The 21189-nt window shown below is 38.1% G+C and overlaps 1 protein-coding gene, 1 non-coding gene and 2 pseudogenes across 2 annotated transcripts; 2 read left to right on the top strand and 2 right to left on the bottom strand.

Annotated features, from left to right (window-relative positions):
- The first annotated feature begins 2712 nt into the window (after positions 1–2712).
- LOC104715087 (UPF0496 protein At3g28270 pseudogene) lies at positions 2713–3860 on the top strand (annotated as a pseudogene).
- A 958-nt stretch (positions 3861–4818) lies between these two features.
- On the bottom strand, positions 4819–7463 carry LOC104783668 (F-box protein At3g28330-like; annotated as a pseudogene).
- A 5616-nt stretch (positions 7464–13079) lies between these two features.
- Positions 13080–13186, bottom strand: LOC147945564 (small nucleolar RNA R71). Its single transcript, XR_015597854.1, has one exon. It is a non-coding gene; the product is annotated as a small nucleolar RNA R71 (small nucleolar RNA).
- A 5618-nt stretch (positions 13187–18804) lies between these two features.
- Positions 18805–19686, top strand: LOC147945565 (uncharacterized). Its single transcript, XM_087509298.1, has 2 exons — positions 18805–18927; positions 19378–19686. Exons 1-2 carry the CDS (start codon positions 18805–18807, stop codon positions 19684–19686), a joined length of 432 nt encoding a protein of 143 aa, XP_087365424.1.
- Positions 19687–21189: the final 1503 nt, after the last annotated feature.

The following is a 21189-nucleotide window of genomic DNA, read 5'->3' on the forward strand; positions in this document are numbered from 1 at the left end:
CTAGTTATTTTAAACATTAAGTTTCATTGTCCAAGCTAAAAAAGACATGACGTTAAATCCGATAACCAAACAACTAACAGACGTTACTCTGTTGTTAACACTCTCCGTTAGTGACAAAACGACGTTGTTTTAATAAAAAATTTTAGTTTAAGAAAAATATCATTTAAACCATGAACTTTTAAATTGAACCCATTTAAACAATGAACTTTCAAATATAGGTCATTTAAACCATGAACTTTGTTGTAGGCCATTTAAAACATCAACTTTCACGGACTAAGTTTTTTTAGACATCAAGTCAAACTATTAAGTTTGCTAACATGTCTTACTTCAGTCGATCACAAGGGTAAATACAAGGATCAAGATCAAAAGCACAAAAAACATCATTATGGTCACAAGCAAAAGGACAACAAAGATGCGGTAAAATAACACATCAAAAACCTAGAATCTTAAATAAAGTGATTAATTCTACGAAACTATAAGGTGATCAATCTTTCAAACTCCAGTGTGACATCCTAATACCTGGAGAAAAACCTCAATACACAAACAAAAAATCACAAAGACACGACAAAATGAACAAAACTGAGTACTAAATGAAAGACGAAATACGCTAAAAACATCATATCACTTGTTTTGTTAGCCTAATTAATGTCATGCGAGTTTAGCCTAGTCAACGAAACTTAATGTCTAAAAAATCTCATTCAATGAAAATTGATATTTTAAATGGCCTTCAACAAATTTCATGTTTTAAATGACATAAATTTGAAAGTTTATGGTTTAAATGGTGTCAGTTTAAAAGTTCATAGTTTAAATGACATTTTTTCGAATTAAAATTTTCATCGTTTTGTCATAACGAGAGTGGTTAAAGGAAAAGTAACATTTGTTAGTTGCTCGGTTATCGGATTTAACGTCATGTGTTTTTGGCTTGGTCAACAAAACTTAATGTTTAAAAGACTTAGTCAATAAAAATTGATGTTTTAAATGGATTACAACAAAATTCATGATTTAAATGGTTACAATTTGAAAGTTCATGGTTTAAATGATATTTTTCCGTTCTAACATATATTGTATAATTGGATCCTTTAGACTCTAGATTACAATATCAGAATTTGGTTTTGTAAAACAAAAATCTTCGAATTACACAACCAATCATGATGTGTTTTTTTATTAGTCGTGTGGAAATAAAAATCATTTTCCAGATTTTTATTATGATATATTAAATCCTCGTCACTCAACCTACTCATGTAGATGACCAAACGAACAAATCATTCAAACTTCAAACATATAATATATTGGTCCAATAAGCTCCATCTCCTCCTGTATTGAGCGATTTTGATTCAATTTCTGGTAACTTCCTCCCCCTTCAATTCGAGCTCTGTTTTACGTACTTCCTTGCTTTGAAGTATAATTAGATTTTGCACAATACATTCACTTCTGAAAATCTAGTCGACTTGGAACATTTTTTAATACATAGATAGAACTATATACTGTTATATTATTAATTAATTATTTTCTTGTGTTGTTGTACTTTCTATTTATTATTATATTTTTCTTTTTCATATTTTTACAAGTAACACTATTTTTCTCTAGAAAATTCTTGAGTTCACCCCCTCTTAAGAAACAAATTATTAATTAAAGAAACAAAATCTGTATATTATTCAATTTTAAATTTATTAATTTTAAACATTATATAAATTAAACATTATAGTTTTTAATTATAACATCTAAATCCAAATTACCTTTTTATAAACTGAGACTGACATATAATTTTGTTTAATTGTGTAATTTAAACCCTAACCACTCTTTTATAAACTCAAATTGAAATATAATTTTGTTTAATTGAAATCTAAACCCTAACCACTCTTTTATAAACCCAAACCAATTTTCTTTAACTCTAAAATCTAAACCCTAAACCCTAATCACTCTTTTGTAAACCCAAAATGACATATACTTTCTTTTAATTATAAAATCTAAATCCTAACCACTATTCTGTAAACCCAAACCGACATATAATTCGTTTAATTGTAAAATCTAAACCCTAATCACTCTTTTGTACATCCAAACCGACATATAATTTTGTTTAATTGTAAAATTTACACTCAAATCATTCTTTTATAAACCCAAACCGACATAATTTCCTTATTAAAAAATCTACATAATTTGTTTTCTTAATTTGTTTTGTCTTTTTATTTTAATTTTGATTTATTTTATAAATATGATATGACATGGCGTTTTGTTGTATTTTGATTGGTTGATTAAGAGGGGGTGAATAAAAGTGGTTCACCCCCAATAATTTTTCTTTTTCTCTCTGTACTTTTAGGAATCAATATTAAATTTTAATCCAGAATGATGTGTGTTAGTAAAATTTAAACATCTATATACTTTTACAAAATTATATTTCATAACTAAATATATTATAATTTTTTTTAACTATTTCTACAAAATTAGGTAATATAATTTCAGATCCAATTATTTTTCAACATAGGTGCTCGTTAAAGTTTACGATTTATTAACTTTAGTTAAGAAGAAGGCATTAAAAGCTGAAAAATGTATTTTTATAGAACAAGAAAAAACATGCATGTATAAACTATATTTTGCATTTTTTTTTTTTTTGTATTGTAAACGGAGAGTGGATGCTAACTTCCCTCGCGCTGTATGCAAAACTCTGCCCTAAATCTCCCGAACTTCTCTTGATTTTTTTTTGCTTTCAGTAATATCATCAATGGCTTTATCGGAAGAAACGATGTTGAAATGCTCAGTACACTTGAGTGCGTACAAATCCGCTTGTGAAGACCACCCAGACCTCAAATCCTTTGATGCTTCGCTTCAGCAGAAAACCGTCAAAGCGATAGACTCGCTTACCGATGGACACGAAGCACACAAGAATGTCTCCCAGCGCCTGCTTCAAGTTAGCCAAGATGTATCAAACTTCATTCTTGAAAGCAAAGACGATGTATGGGAGAGCAAAGCTCTAAGATCTTTGGTCCAAGCCTATTTTGACAATACCATGAAGACTTTAAAGATTTTCGATAATGTAATGGAGTGCGTGGACAAAGCAGAACTGGGCCAACTCTACATTCGAGAGGCCATGGCAGAGTTTGAGAAAGAGTCAGAAGTAAAGGATGTAGGTGGAAAGAAGTATGAAGAAACCGTGAAGGAGCTGATGAAGTTTAAGGCCATGAAAGATCCCTTTGATGGCCAATTGCTCACAACTCAGTTCGAGCTGATCAAAAACCAGCAGGAATCCCTTCTGTCGGAACTGTGTGTTGCTAAAACAAAGATAGCCGAGGAACATAGTGCTGCACATAAAGCGAGTATACTTTCGAATGCGTTATTCGGCGCTGCGTTTGCTCTTGCTGCCGTCGCATCAATATCTGTCATGGCTGTAGCAGTGGGTGTGGCTGCGCCCTTTGCGGTTCTACTAGTACCAGTGCTTGCGTTGGGATGGGTAGGCGTCAGCGTTTTCTTGGAGAGAAAGATGAAGGGTCTGAAGAAACAGGAGGAAGATGGGAACAAAGAGGGAGGTGTAGCAGAGTCGGTGGAGAAGGGTACGGAAATCAACGAAGAGTCGTTGAAGACCGTATCTGAGCTAGTCGACGAGCTTTAAACAAAAATCTCGACTATTTCGATAGCTGTTGATGAAGTTAGTGAGGATGATGAGGCGAAAACGAAAAAAGCCCTGGAGTTCATCGGGAAAAGATCAGATAAACTAACAGAAAAAATCAAGGAGGTTGGTGATACTGTGGCTAAGCATAGCACACTGATCGTTGAGGCGAAATATTACGTCATGGAAAAGATCAACGGTTCTGGAAAATATCATCACGGTTAAACTTTAAAGATCGTTGTTTGTTGTTCAAGAGTCAATTTCCATATTTCTATGTTTTTAATAATTGGGTTTACAGCCCATTGTTCGTTTTACTTTGTAACGTTGACCATCCAAGAGGATTATGGTTGATATGTACCACTCTCTATCCCGTATGTATTTTATAATTGGTCTAATAAAGTTGTTGTATTGTTTTTACATTCATCTTCACATACTAAACGACCAAAACTCTTTACTTTCCTTATTGTATAAAACAACTTTTGTTAGAGATTCACGAGGTGATCTGATTTCGATCCTCATTATTTCTCATTGTTTGATTGCGTAGATTAAGATACTTTCTCTGTACGTAAGTTACATTAACATCGGAAAACTGAATGGTAAAGTCATGTTATTTTTTGTTTGTTAGACATACCCTATTATTTATCTAAGTATAGTTAAGTTGTTTTTGTTACAATTGAACAACCTAGTTGCACTTAATACAACAACGATAACAACATGCAGTACTTATCAGTTTAACACAAACCATTTGTATACAATATTATACTTAAATTTCTCATTCATGAGTACACTGGTCTGAATTAGAAAGCTGAACAATAGCTAAGCTACAACATAACATAATACCGTCTCTTGTCAAGCATTTTTAAGCGACGTAATTTGAAAAACACATTGAGGTATTAGATTACGTATAAACATACTGATTTAGAAGCTATACCAAAGAAAACACTTTTGATCAACCTCAGTTCTAATAAGTTATTAGATTAGTAGCAAACACAACATTACGGTGTTCAGTTTTGCAAGTACAGTAAATATGTTATTATCGGACTCGGAAGAGGGTACCTATCTTTTAAAATTATCAAGCAATCATATCTGCAAAATGCCGTAAGGAAAAAAGTCAAAAGAAAACTAAGCATTAACCTACAACTTCTTCCTCTTGCATAAGGAACTAACAGTATAATGAGCAAAAATAAGGAAAAAATAAAGTCTTACAAATATTATAGCTAAACTCTCCTCACCGTGATCGGGAACGGATGCATCCACTGTGGGAGGACGAACAAGGCAAAGTGCGATTCTAAAATGTGTTTCATATCTCTCGGGCAACCAACCGAATTCAGAATGCGACCGTCGCTGCTACGTTCCATCGCATTGTGGACCACAAAGTCTCCATTATGTAAGTTAACAGATAACAAACATTGGCTACTCCAAAAGTATACTGTTTTAGCATCAAAAGGGTTTATTCCCAACGGAATATAATCGAAACTGGTCTTCATAAAATCCAAAGAGACGTCCGATACTACTAGCCGCCACTGTCAGCTCTCTAGCTTCCATATACATAACTTATCCTCTAGATTTCCATCATCTTTTGTTACGGAGTATATGTTCATATACATGAGAAAACCTTGAGAAGTTGTACAAGATCTTCTGAACTTGGGAACTTTATCTAAATCAGGAAATGGCGTAGCACGGCATCGATGAGAGCCCGTTTCAATAGCGTAGAAATCGACTGATACAACGAAATCTTGATAGTCCGAACCATGAGCAAGCCAGTGAAGACTTCCATTCAAGCTAATGGGATTGTTAAACTCCTGAGAGATATAAGTGAAAGGAAACTTTGCACTGGCGAGACTCCACAAACCTGTCTCAGATGAATATATGAGAAAACTGAAGTTAGGTTTTAACAGAACAACTTTGTAACCTAAAACGACGCCACTCTCAACTCTTGTGGCTATTCCCAAAATCAAGATATAGGAGATAACTACATAACAATATAACTTAGGGATCTTCTTGTAAATATTATTAAAACCCTAGACTTTCCTTGTACTATATATATATATATATATATATATATATATATATATATATATATATATATATATATATATATATGTATAACTCATTCTTAAGTTAATAAGAAACATTCAGACTCTATATGGTATCAGAGCCAACGATCAAAATAACCCTAAAATTTTCCTAAACACACACGACCGCCGTCATCATGTCATCCTCTGATAACGTCTCTCCATCATCAGGCGAAGTCATCACGACTGGATCCGCTCCTCTCTTCATCATCAACACTAGCAATGTCGCCAAACTCAATGACACAAACTACTTGATATGGAGTCTTCAGATCCACGCTTTGGTTGATGGTTATAAACTTGCTGGATACCTCGATGGATCCACCGCTCCTCCTCCTCTCACGACAACAACTGGGACCACATCCGTTCCAAATCCAGATTTTGCCATCTGGAAACGCCAAGCCTGTCTCTACACCGTTACCTACATCACCGAAACTTACACTCACAAGTGGTGCTCCCCTTGATGATGCCTCTAAATACCGGTCAGTTGTGGGCAGTCTTCAGTACCTTTCGTTCACTCGCCCTGATATCTCCTACGCTGTCAGTTGCCTCTCTCAATTTATGCATCGCCCGACAAATGATCATTGCCAAGCCGCCAAACGAGTTCTTCGCTACCTTGCCGGCACTACGACTCATGGTATTTATCTTCATGCCTCCTCTCCTAACTCTCTCCATTGTTTCTCGACGTCTCATGTTAAGCTCCATGGCTTTTCTGATGCGGATTGGGCGGGTGATACTGATGATTATATCTCCACCAATGGCTATGTTATCTACCTTGGTCGCAATCCTATCTCTTGGTCCTCTAAAAAGCAGTTTGGTGTTGCCTGTTCTTCAACTGAAGCTGAATATAGAGCAGTTGCTAACAGTGCTGCAGAACTTCGGTGGTTGTGTTCTCTGTACTCTGACTTACGCTTGAACCTCCCATCTGCTCCTGTCATCTATAGTGATAATGTTGGAGCTACATATCTCTGTGTGAATCCGGTGCTTCATTCCCGCATGAAACACATTGCCCTTGACTACCATTTCGTCCGTGCACAAATACAATCCAACCAATTTCGTGTTTCACATGTTTCTACTCATGACCAATTGGCTGACACTCTCACCAAACCTCTATCACGTGCACGGTTTCAGGAAGCCTGTCTCAAGATTGGTGTGATCAAGCTCCCTTCATCTTGAGGGGGCGTATAGGAGATAACTACATAACAATATAACTTAGGGATCTTCTTGTAAATATTATTAAAACCCTAGACTTTCCTTGTACTATATATATATATATATGTATAACTCATTCTTAAGTTAATAAGAAACTTTTAGAATCTATACCAGAAACGTTCATCCTTTTGTGAGGCTAGAGGAAGGATCTCGACGCATTGCCTTGAAACAGGATTAGCAACGTAGAAAGATTGATTTGACACTCGATGAATCAAAATCAATCCAACTTCCGTGTAAGACACGACTCTAGCTTCATTATAGTTCTCGAACTTGTCGGTTAGGAAAGACGAGATGTAAGAACCGAGAGAACGTTTAAGATTCCAGTTGTCTGATCCGTAGTGAGACATGATCTCTGTCTCACAACCTCTACACATGAGCGACCATGAGGAAGGATGAGAGTTTTGGTGCAGAGATTGGAAAAGGTCGCGGAAACAACGAGACTCAATGATTGATTTCCATAGCTTGCAAACGAGTTTGGGAGCGGTGATGATGCTCTTTAGTGGCAATCTCGCGAGTATCATCTCCCATAGATCCTCCGTGAGCAAATCTGTGTCACTCTTTATCTGTCTGATCTCCATCAATCAGATTAGGTTTTTCTTTTGGTGAGCGTGCTCGATTAGGGTTTCTCTCGATTGTGTATATTGGGAACGAGAAAAAGTCAATAAATGCAAAAACAAAACTCTAAAAACGTCTAACTTTTTTACCAAATTAAACCTTTAAAGTATGAGTTTAAAGTAAGAGAAAACGCAGCAGTCACTGTCTATGCAAAAACCTAAAAACCTTCAGTTTAATTCAAGAGTTTCAGAGGAGGAGAAGGAGACAGAGCAACATAGGGTACATATGCGGAAGAAGCGAGGAGAGAGAGGGAAAGCTTTGATTTTCAGGAATGATGCAGCGAATAAAATCGGAATGATGTCGATTTCCGCCACCGATGCTTCTCTCGCTGTATTTCTTTTTCAGTCTCAGATTTTAAACACATGGTAAGATCGATATTTTAGATTTTGGATGTGAAGCTCGATTCGTAAGTCTCATTGCTTTGTCCGATTGAAACCTATGTTGTGATTAACTTCCCATCCTAATTTTCAGAAAGTTTCGGATTTTCAATAGATTGGATGATCTATGATTTGGATCTCTCAATTTCCAAACCGATAAGCTTCTCTTCCACATTTTCTATGTTCATTGGATTTAACGAGTAAAAGATATATATGAAATTCAGGATAGCTTATCTGAACTTTAGGACGACCTTCATAAGCATAGATATAGACTATGCTTTGATTAGTTAGTCCTTGGTTTGTCCATTTAATACTCTCCTTTGTTAGTTAACATTGCTTCTCTTGGATTGCTTGTGAATCTTAATTTATATCAAATTTTTTTTAAGCTTCCCAAACATCTACTACTTTGATACATTATCTAGACACAATAAAAATAAGTAAACTCAATAGCTTGATTTCGTTGTATATCAAGTGTTTGTTTGCATATTCTTTTTTAATTGTTCTGAGTTAATCATGCATGCTATTTTTGCTTTGCTACTTAAGACACACTAAAATATTTGGGAATTTTGTCTATTTTTTTGACAAAATGCAAGAGTTATCTACTGTTGATGGTTTTGCGGAGATAAATGAAAGCTTAGCTGAGATGGGGTTTTACTACATCCAACATCACATCCAAAATGCAGCACCAAATGTTCTTAATTTCAACATCAACATTTTGGAGAAGTCCCGTGAAACATGCTTGCATACCAAAGACTTGGAAGATTCTGTAGTCATGGTGAAATCAATGAAAGAGTGTGGTTCACCTATCATCTATATCTGTTGTTAGACATCTATGATGGTTGTGAAACTTTTTTATATTGTTTTGGTACTCGTTTGATGTTTATGCACTATAAGAATGTCAAAGATTTCTATTTGACAAGTTAATAGTTATTGAGGTAACTGTGTTTGAGTTTGTTACATGTTTTCTTTAATTCAGGAAGAATTCCACGAAGTTCATGAAAGATTTTTTTGAATTTCAAGATGACTTTCATAAAAACGTTTAGATTATATGATGAACTTTGGGAAGGATAGATAATCACATAACACTAAAGATTTTTTGGCTTCATGGGCTTTTCTTCCTTTGTTGTATGTTGGTGTTAGTTTGCTACTAAATTATTGTTGGATATGATTGGGTGTTTTGGGTCTATTGTTGTTGATGTTGGGATGATTTTTCATGCCCTTTCTGAGTATGATAGAACAACTAAGTAAAAACACTCTGTTTTAAAAATTTAGGAAAGATTCATTTAGGATGATGACCTTCATGAAAATCATTTCTCAAAATATTATATGAGGATTACATCTTTAAAGTGGTTTTGAATAAATCTCATAATGATTGTATACAAGTAATGAAGGATTCAATTATATTCAGGAATGATTCAATAATATTAGTCTATATGTTTGTTAAGTAGAATGTTTTAGGAAAGATTCTATAATATTTCATGAAAAACTTCTTTAATTCAGGAAGACTTTCATGAAAAAAAGTAAAAAAGGATTAAAAACAAAAAAAAATGGCCAGGTGGTGATGATATATGGTGAAACTAATTTTCCTCCTCCTCCTAAGAAGAATAAGCGTACTGGTTTTGTTTCATCATCAACATCTGGCACTAACATGAATCAAACCAATCTCATTAAACCCATCTCTTCTTCTTCTAGCAAGAACCAAACTAAACTTGCCAAGACCTCCATGGGTAAGTCTCACAAACTTAACTCCACCAAATCTTTTTCTAACACGACTAAGTCCGGCTCCGAGCTCAAGAAGCTCAATTCCGGAACAAAACCCATAAATTCCACCGTTAATTCTTTGATCAATAAATCAGCAGATCTGTCCAAATCAAGCTCATCCAAAAACAAAACCACTACAAACTCCTCAAGTTCCAAGCTTTCTTCACCTCTTTTAGAGAATAAATCACCATTCTCAAAATCAGTGATCAAATCAAAAACAATCGAGATAGAACTCAAACCATTTCTGCTTAACAACAAAGAAGACGAAGAGTTCGTTAGCTAATTCAGAGATCTACCAACTAAATTCCAAAGATCCTTGATCCCAGACCTAGAATGAATCTCACCACATCCAAGAACTACATCAACAAAGCCAATAAAGAGATTACCAAAACCTTTAAACCCTACTTCGGCAACACATACGCACCAACCATAGAATCACAAACAAATTCACAACAAAATTGTCTGATTCCTCAATTAAAAGCCATAAAAATCAAATAGAGAATCTCAAAATCTGAGACCGGAATTGATACACGAAGAAGAAGCGTCGATGGAAGCTTCGCCGGAAGCTTCAACGCAAGTATCACCGAAACCTTCACTAAAGTTCTTAAAATTGTTAAGTAAAAATTATAATTAATTTTATTATTTAAGATAAATAATAATGATGCTATTTTTGGAACATTTGAATATGTGTGCTAATTTTGGAAGAAAAACCTAAAATGATGCTATTCTAGAATATTTCTCATGAATTTAAATAATAATCTGCTGTCTGCAATATATCCAGCATATATATCTTCTAAGTTTTTTTACGATTACTTATACTATATCTGAAAATTTTAAAAGGAGGATTTGAAGTATTTGTATGAATAACTTCAATTTGATATAGTATTAATGAAACTTACTTGATAGCGATGACAAAATGTTATATTACGAGTTATTGAGATATACATATTATTTTTTACTAGCCAATTCTCGTAAATACCGCAAAAATAAGGTTTTTCCGAAAATATCATTTTTAATTTTATTGTCCAACAAATACCATTAAAACAGTTTTTTTTAAATGCCACAAAATTAAACTAGACTTTTTGTATTTAAAATTAAACCTTAAATTCTAAACACTAAACCATATCCAATATAAATTATACCCTGAATCTCTAAATTTTCAACCTAAACCTTTCTGCATACTTAAAATTTAGATTTATGTGGTTGTGGTATTTTTTAAAAAATAAACTTTTGTAGTATTCAGAGCCAGCCTGATATGTCTATATTTTGTCTCTCCTCAGCATATATTTATCATGTATTTAGCTAGGATAACTGATTGTTTTACATCATTTTCTAAGTCTTTTCTATACACTTTGCATGTCTAGGTAGTTCTTGCATCATCCTTGCATACATTGTGCATTTCGGAGTATTTCAAGTATTGAGGAGACGTTGGAAGCGCATCCGTCCAAGCCATGCTCCCCAGCGTCCGTCCGAGCCATGCTCCCCAGCGTCCATCCAAGCCATGCTCCCCAGCGTCCGTCCGAGCCATGCTCCCCAGCATCCGTACGAGCCATGCTCCCAAGCGTCCGTCCGAGCCATGCTCCCCAACCGTCCGTCTGAGCCATGATGACATTGCATTCCATTCGACGCACACGGACTCGATCGCACATGTCAGGAAGAAAAACGTTTGGTTTCACACGCTTCAGGAGATTACCGAACCGACGTTTTACCTTGTCGTTTTAAGTTTTAGGGCTTTCCATGTTGGACTACTATATATACATTTTGTTAAGTCTTGGCTGGGACATCTTATCTTTTATCTCCTATTGTTTTCTTTTCCTTAAGGTTAACCTAGCCACCAAATACGTTCTGAAACTTTGTATTCCGATATCTTTGAGATTATTCAGTTTTTGCATTGGATTCCTTCTACAAAGCCGTTCATCTTATTTTTATCTACCTAATAATGCTTGTTTCAATGTTTTTTATGTTTGCATCCTTGATGATGATTTTCGGATCTGAGTAGTGTGGTAGTTCTTGAGGATGGGATAGATTAGTTGGAGGATCTTAGGATGTAGAGTGTTTAAGCTTTGATTGTATGATTCCCTTCTGGACTAGAGTTAGAAATACTAGTTTCTCTCTGATCAATTGGAACTAGGTTTTAGACATTTCCGCATCCAAAAGGTGTTCAATGAAATGAATGACCAACTAGTGCCAGAGACTTACGTTCCTAGCCTAAGAGAATAGTTGTCTAGGATGTTTGTTGACGTGAATGAACTTGTTTTTCATGCCATGCTTGATCATGTTTCTCTAGCGAGAGCTAGGTTGGGAAGTGGTTGAGTTTGAGTAGCTTCTGTCAAGAGATTGGATTAGCTAAGAAGTGATGTTCATTGTTTAGGGATGGTTTGCTTGTGGCATGTTAAATACTCTATAGACTAGGATACTCCACCGACATCAATTACTCCCATCCTTAGGACCTCTTTCTCTCTGATTTTTATTACATTCCTGAGACTGTTTCGTTTCTTGCTTTTTAGTTCATGCTTAGACTCGTTTATGTTTTTATTCATTTTCGCTTCTTGTCATGCATTCTCGTTTCTAGTTCTGTGACTCATTTCCGTTTTGTATTGTCATCATTCTAGGACTGTTAGACAAGCACTCTCTTTGAATTGGCTTGACTTGTGGTTTCTTGATTGCATCTTAATTCTTAGTAAAGTTCCCCAACTGGATTGACACCTTAAGTATTACAACTGCATAAGGTTAATTGAACCTGCTAGGATAGACACAAAAAATCTAGTATCAATTTGGCGCCGTTGCCATTTGGGATTCGTTTGGCTACATTTAAGATTTCAAGTTTTGCAAGATTAAGTTCTATTACACTTATCATTCTGAGTACTGACTTGTTTTGGTTGTCTGCTTGTTTGTTTTGCATCTCAGGAACCTGTTGATTGCAACTTTGCATGCACACCAGATCAAGAGGACATCTGAACCTCCTTCCTGCTATCGACGATATCAATCGGTTACAAAGACCACGACAAGCTCGTCAACTCACTTATCATCCCACACCCATCACAATGGAACAACCGAATGGACCACATCCAGGACCGCGAAACATTGGTGCTGGGGTATGCACCGAACACTCATACTCAGCATGCTGGAATCGTCCCTCCCGCCGTGCAGAACAACAACTTTGAAATCAAGAGTGGTCTGATCTCCATGATCCAAGGAAACAAGTTTCATGGGTTGCCTATGGAGGATCCACTCGACCACTTGGACGAGTTCGATCGTCTGTGCAGTCTCACCAAGATCAATGGCGTGAGTGAGGATGGTTACAAGTTGCGCCTCTTCCCATTCTCCCTTGGAGACAAAGCTCATCAATGGGAGAAAAACCTTCCCAAGGGATCAATCACCACCTGGGATGGTTGCAAGAAAGCATTCTTGGCCAAGTTCTTCTCCAACTCCAGAAGAGCACGTCTCAGGAATGAGATTTCTAGCTTTACTCAGAAGAGCTCAGAATCATTATGTGAAGCCTGGGAGCGTTTCAAGGGTTACCACAGCCAGTGTTCACACCACGGTTTCAGCAACGAGTCACTGCTAAGCACTCTCTACCGTCGTGTACTATTAAAGATATGTATGCTGCTTGACACTGCTTCTAACGGTAATTTCCTGAACAAAGACGTTGATGAAGGATGGCAACTGGTTGAGAATCTCGCCCAGTCTGACGGCAACTACAATGAGGATTATGACCGCATAGTTCGCGGCGACGTTGGGATTGAAGAGAAGTACAAGAAAGACCTAAAGAATGTCAATGAGAAGCTTGACCATATCTTGCTAAGCCAGCAGAGAGGCGTCCACTTCGTATATGAGGATGACCATTTCCAAGTTTCAGAGGGTGAGCAGACTGAGGAGACCAGCTATGTGCAGAATCAGGGTGGGTACAACAAAGGTTACAACCAATACAAGGCAACCCCCAATTTGTCTTACCGAAGTAACAACGTTGCCAGTCCACAAGATCAGGTGTACCCGCTTCAACAACAACAACAAGGTCAACAAAAACCTTATGTGCCTTACGATCTGGGATTCGTTCCTAAACAACAGTTCCAGCAGGGTTTTCAGGCTCCCTCTGCACCAAAGCCTGGCCAATTCCCAGGGAAGGCTGTTCAAAATCCCAAGGAGTTTGCAAACGCAATTACGCTGAGAAGTGGGAAAACATTGCCTCCAAGGCAAGGAGCACCAGACATCACTGAGGACAGTGAGGATTTAGATGGGGAGGATTTTGGTCAGGATGACGCTCAGATGGAGAACACAGTTGAAGCAGTCAAAGATCCAATCGAGTCAGTGAAGCAGTCCGAACCTGAAGCTGTTAAGGAACCTGCTGTTCCTGATGACAAACCTGTGAGATTCATCCCTCTGTTGTACAAGCCTCCTCTACCATTTCCAGTGAGGTTCAAGAAGCAGCTTACTGAGAAGTACAAAGCCTTGTTCAAAAAACAAGTCAAGGAGATTGAGTTGAGAATGTCATTGGTTGATGCATTCGCACTTGTTCCTCACTACCAGAAATTCCTCAAGGACTTGGTGATAGAGAGATCAAAAGAAGTTCAAGGCATGGTGGTACTAAGTCTTGAGTGCAGTGCAATCATCCAAAAGAAGGTTGTACCCAAGAAGCTCAAAGACCCTCGATCATTCACTCTACCCTGCTCCATTGGACCTATCTCTTTTGATAGGTGCCTATGTGATCTTGGCGCTTCAGTTAATCTGATGCCATTCTTTGTGGCTAAGAGGTTGGGTTTCACAAGTTTAAGGGTTGCGACATCTCCCTCATCCTTGCAGATAGATCAGTGAGACTTCCACATGGTAGTTTAGAGGACTTACCTGTCAGGATCAGAGACGTGGAAGTGCCAACCGACTTTGTGGTTCTGGAGATGGATGAAGAACCGTAAGATCCTCAGATCTTAGGAAGACCGTTCCTGGCGACTGCTGAAGCCATCATTGATGTCAGAAATGGCAAGATTGATCTCAATCTGGGCGACGACTTCATTATGAAGTTTGACATCAAGGATACTTAGAAGAAGCCAACAATAGGAGGACAAATCTTCTACATTGAAGAGATGGATAAGTTGGCTGATGAGTTGTTGGAGGAACTAGCTGAGGATGATCATCTCAAAACTGCTCTAACCAAGGATGGAGAAGAAGGGTTCCTGCATGAGAAGACCACTTGTTACAAGAATCTGCTAGACTCCCACAGAGAAACAGATGGACAAGAGGATTTCAAGCAGTTCTCTGGCGCAGAGGAGGTATGTGCAGTTGAGGCAGAAACTTCAGAACGTGAGATCTCCCACTCAACCGACGTCAAGACCCGACTCGAACCGCACCTCTCCCACTCAACTGTGACCGCTCCTGACTCCCATGCTGATGACTGGTCGGAACTGAAAGCTCCGAAGGTAGAACTCAAAACTCTCCCTTCCGGACTCAGGTACGTTTTTCTGGGAACTAATTCTACTTATCCTGTTATAGTGAATTCTAGGTTGAGTGATGATGAATTGGGGATGCTTGTAACTGAGCTTAAGAAGTATAGAAGAGCCATAGGTTATTTTTCAGATGATATCAAGGGAATCTCACCTAGTCTTTGCACCCATAGAATCAATCTTGAAAATGAATCCTATGCTACTATTGAACCCCAAAGAAGATCGAACCCTAATCTAAAAGAGGTAGTTAAGAAAAAAATCCTAAAACTACTTGATGCTGGAGTTATCTATCCTATCTCTGATAGTATGTGGGTATCTCCAGTGCACTGTGTACCTAAAAAGGGAGGAATCACTGTCATCAAAAATGAAAAAAAAATGAGCTAATCCCAACTAGGACCATCACAGGACATAGGATGTGCATTGATTATAGGAAGATGAATGTTGAATCTAGGAAATATCATTTTCCTCTTCCTTTCATTAATCAAATGTTGGAAAGACTAGCTAGTTATCCTTATTATTGTTTTCTTGATGGGTATAGTGGATTCTTCCAAATCCCTATCCACCCAAATGATCAGGAAAAGACAACATTTACTTGTCCTTATGGCACTTTTGCCTACAGACGCATGCCATTTGGTTTGTGCAATGCTCCTGCCGCCTTTCAAAGGTGCATGACATCGATTTTCTCGGACTTGATTGAGGAGTCAGTGGAAGTGTTTATGGACGACTTCTCTGTATATGGTTCCACTTTCTCCTCTTGTTTGTTAAATCTGTGCAGGGTATTGACGCGATGTGAGGAGATGAACCTGGTGCTGAACTGGGAGAAATGCCACTTCATGGAAGAAGAAAGGATCGTTCTGGGACACAAGATTTCTGAGAAAGGAATTGAGGTTGACAAATCTAAGATTGAGGTCATGTTCAGCTTCAACCACCTAAGACAGTGAAGGACATCAGAAACTTTCTGGGACATGCTGGGTTTTACAGGAGATTCATCAAGGACTTCTCAAAAATTGCAAGACCATTAACCAGGTTGTTGTGCAAGGAGGTTGAGTTCGAATTTGATGCAGCATGTCTAGAAGCTTTCAGCAAGATCAAGGAGGCCTTGGTTTTGGCACCCATAGTACAAGCTCCGAATTGGGATCATCCGTTTGAGATTATGTGTGATGCTTCAGACTTCACAGTTGGGGCAATTCTGGGACAGCTTATTGACAAGAAGCTTCATGTCATCTACTATGCAAGTCGCACCTTGGACGAGACTCAAGGAAGGTATGCTACCACAGAGAAGGAACTCCTAGCAGTTGTGTTTGCATTCGAAAATTTCAGGAGTTACTTTTTGGGTTTGAAGATCATAGTGTATATCGACCAATGATGTTACTATATTTTACCATATTTAAGGCCTTGTTTAGTTCATGTTTTGCATCATATAGAAATGATTCCTTATGTTTTATAGCCATTTATGTCCAAATATACACTTAGGATGTTTAGAAGCATGAATTGCATACATTTGTGCATTTGGAGTATTATTAGGTGTTATGGAGCTCTAAAAGGGTAAGGAAGGACTTGGTGTTATTTCTGGAGCTAAACAAGAGGACTGAAAGTATCAGGAAGTGGATTCGCAAGGCAACTCGACCACAGCATTCGAGCAGGCACATGGTCGAGTACTCGGTCGGATTCATCACGAGCTCCTCAAAGATCGATCCAAATGAAGATCTTCCGTTGCGATTCAGGTTCCGCATCCTTGGGAAATTGAGATAACGTTCTAATGCCGGTGGTTTAAAGGCAATCAGAGGTGTAGTGCAAGAGTTATCCCGATTTTACTGAACGGATATCATCCCAGATCGAAGACTCGAGCTGAGTGACGGACCAACCACTCGACCATGCACTCGACCGAGCACATGGTCGAGCTGACCGCCGCCTCTCTGTTTTGTCCTCTAGCTAACTAGAGCTTCTCTCTCTTTACTATATATATGTGTACTGGCACTTGTGGCCGAAAAGAGAGACCCTGGAGACCATGTAGACACCTCATAACCTAGTTTTTGCCATTTTTAGCTTCGTTTACTTTATTGCATCATCTCTTATTTTTTCCCTAGATTTTCATAGATTTGTAACCTTCATAACTTTGAATTTGTTGAATATTTGCTTTCACTTCTTTGTTTTAAATTGTTCATCTTTATCTCATCTTTCTAATCATGATAGTTTCATTAATTTATGGGTTTGTGTTCTTCATGATGATTTTTAGATCTTATTAGTGGCTTAGGATCTTAGGGATGGATTAGGCTGGATAAGGGTTATGGTTGTTTAGATTGGTCAAGCTTGATTGTTATATATCTCTTCTAGATTAGATATGCTCTATGCTATTCTTATACTGAGAGGGTAAGGATAGATCATAAGCTTATTAGCATCATATCAATGTCTAAGTTGTTAGATAAGGCTAATACTAGAAATTATCATGAAGCATGCTAAGAGATTAGATGTTTACTATGATTTTTGACATTGATGATCTGGTTGTTTAATGCCTTCTTTGATATGTAATAGCTAGTGAGAACTAGGTCTAAGAAGTATCTTGGCTTGATTGTTATTGTCATGAGAATGCTTTAACATGTATTAGAAGATCATTTTCTAGAGATAGCTCATTGTTGATTGAGGTTTGTTGACCAATTTAGATAGCCATAGCTTGAGTCCATCCCATGAATCCATCCTTAGGACTTTTCTTTGTTTATTGATTTCCTTGTTTAAGTATTGTTAATTGCTTGTTGTTTGCTCTCTTTTCATTATTTGCTCTGTTTCTGTTCATTCGCTTGTCAACTCAACCTCCCACTCGACCATGCACTCGACCGAGTGCTAGGTCGAGCTCCATTTTACTTTATTGCTTATGCATTGTTCTGTTCCTGTTTTCTTCTGCTTATTAGTTAATTCTGCTTAGTCTTGTTTATTGCACTTGTTCTACAGTTTAATTCAGCATTAGTATTGTCTTAAGTTGCCTTAGTTCATTGCATTTCATTATTGTCATTAGGTTGTTAGAAACAAATCAACTTGATATTTGGCTTAACTTGAATGCATTGATCACATCTTGACTGCTTACATATCACACTCTTTATGGATTGACATCCTTTATGCTACAACATCATAAGGGAATTGAAACACCTTGCATTACATTCTTATCATCTTAGCCTAAGTCTGTTTATTTGCATGTCATCATTCATTCATTCATAGGTTAAGATAGAAAAATCCTTGTTTCAACCATGCTGCTCTGAGACACATTTACTCGAAGAAGGATACTAAGCCAAGACTGTTGAGATGGATCCTGCTTCTTCATGAGTTTGACATGGAGATTGTCGACAAGAGAGGCATAGAAAACGGAGTTGCGGACCACTTGTCAAGAATGAGGATTGAATATGTTGTTCCAATAGATGACTAAATGCCTGAGGAACAACTTCTGGTCGCCCAGGTTTGTGAGCAGATGCATGACACTAGGGTTGAGAACCTCAAAATCACTTGTATGGTGATCACTTCTGAGACTGCACCATGGTATGCAGATGTCGTGAATTACAAGGTTTGTGGAGAAGTTCCTAATGACATGGATCCTTACATGAAGAAAAAGTTTTTCAGGGAGGTCAACCACTACTTCTGGGATGAGCCTTATCTTTACAAAAGAGGTTCAGATGGTCTATTCAGAAGATGCATAGCAGAAGGGGAAGTGTAGGGAGTGCTTGAACACTGTCACAGTTCCACCTATGGAGGTCACTTCGCAACATTCAAGACAGCTCAGAAAGTTCTTCAAGCGGGTCTTTGGTGGCCAACCTTATTCAGGGACGCTCACAGTTTCATCACCAAGTGTGATGTTTGTCAGAAGATGGGTTACATCACAAGGAGGAACGAGATGCCCCATAATCCGATCCTGGAAGTAGAGATATTTGATGTTTGGGGTATAGACTTCATGGGTCCTTTCAACCCTCCATCAAATGGCAATGTCTATATTCTGGTGGCAGTTGATTATGTTTCTAAGTGGGTCGAAGCCATTGCCAGTCCTACCAATGATCACAAGGTTGTTCTGAAGCTGTTCAAAAGTATAATTTTTCCAAGGTATGGGATACCCAGAGTGGTGATCAGTGATGGTGGAACTCACTTCGTCAACAAGGTGTTTGAGAGTATGCTGAGAAAGTATGGGATCAAGCACAAGGTGTCTACTGCGTATCACCCAGAGTGGTGATCAGTGATGGTGGAACTCACTTCATCAACAAGGTGTTTGAGAGTATGCTGAGAAAGTATGGGGTCAATTTTGAAAGAACGTATTGTCAAACTCTCAGACCAGCGGGCAGGTTGAAGTCTCAAATAAGCAGATCAAAGGTATCTTGTCAAGGATTGTTGGAGTTTCAAAGAAAGATTGGTCTGTCAAGTTGGACGTGACTCTCTGGGCATATAGAACAGCGTTCAAGACGCCAATAGGCAGAACACTATTTCAGTTGGTGTATGGTAAAGCATGTCATCTCCTTGTGGAGGTTGAGTACAAATCGCTTTGGGCAATCAAGTTGCTGAATTTGGATATTGACACAGCTCAGGCTAAGAGAACTCTTGACATCCATGAGTTGGAAGAAATACGACTTGATGCTTATTAGAGTTCTAAGATTTACAAGGAAATGACAAATAATTTTCATGACAAGAAGATTATTGTCAAAGAGCTGGGGATCAAGTTTTGCTTTTCAACTCCAAACTTAAGTTATTTCCTGGAAAACTTAAGTCTAGGTGGTCTGGACCTTTTGACGTCAAGGAAGTTCTCCCATTCGGAGCCATCACTCTTCTGAACAAGGATGGTAGCGAATTCACTGTAAATGGTCAGAGAGTCAAGAAATATTTAGCTGATCAAGTCCGACCAGAGGGGTCCCAAAGGTATCACTGTAAATATTTTTTAGGATCTTTGTATTTTTAATTTTTGTTTTTGGTTTTCTTGTCTTCAGGAGTCTACAAAAGGGAGTATGGGCAACAGAGATAGATGATACAGAGAAAAGCAGAGTAAAAAAGAGAGTGAGTTGGAAAAAAAAACACACAAAAGAAAAAAAAAGAAAAAAAAAAAAAAAAAAAAAAAAAAAAAAAAAGCGAAAGTTGAAGTAAACAGAATGAGTTCAGAGTAAAAAAGAAAGTGAAGAAAATTAAATTTCATAAGAGGAGAGGAGTACACTTTGCGCAACCCCACCGATAACAATTATCTTTTATGCTTTTCTCCCCAACCATTCGTTTTCACCATGAGACGTAACCCCACACGTTTTTCTACTCTCACCCACATAATTTTTTTTCAACCCTCCTATCATTTCACCTCCCATCTCTCTTTGTTCCCTCTCACCAAACATATCATCTTTATGTCACCTCACCTCACCACCATCCCCATCCTCACAACTCTCCTTCTCTTTAAAACAAACTCTCACCTTCCTCCTTCACTCACCTCTACGCTCACTATTATTATCTCACTTTCACTTTCTCCATTTACTCCCACCAACCAAACACTCTTCACTTCATCATCTCCACACTCCACTTGCTCGCTGACCAGCCTCACTCAAACGACCGACGAGTTCATCACACCTCCACTTGATCCGTCGTCTTTATCCCGGCCCACTCGATCGAGCCATCATCACGTCTCACCCCCGACTGCTTCACTCGAGCTAATCTCAAACCAGCCGACCTGTTCCTCGTCCGTTCAAGCTCACAGTCTCAACTCTCGTAAGCGTCACCGTCATTCTCTTTCGAACACGCCGGCACCTCACCCGCTCGAGCCGACCAGTCCGGAGATCAGTGCCTCGTCCGAGCCACTCTCGTCAGCCGCTCGAGCCATCCTGCAATCTACTTCCGATCGAGCCATTGTCACCATCTCCGTCTCTCTCGAGCCAAGTCACCGTCCGAGCCATTCTCGTCCGACCCATTCTCGTCCGAGACATTCTCGTCTGAGCCGTTCTCATCAATCTGTTGTGTTTGGCTGCTCTTAAGACCCACGACGCCACAACTTGTGCGACTCAGTCTGAAGATGTTGTTCTCCAAGTGAATTGACCAGAACACTCTCAGAGACCACCATTTCACTCGACTCGATCCGTGCATTATCCGTCTCGATCGACATCACGCGTAGCATCCAA

The sequence above is a fragment of the Camelina sativa genome, chromosome 4 (assembly GCF_030686135.1).
Source record: "Camelina sativa cultivar CO46 ecotype springtype chromosome 4, ASM3068613v1".
NCBI lineage: Eukaryota > Viridiplantae > Streptophyta > Magnoliopsida > Brassicales > Brassicaceae > Camelina > Camelina sativa.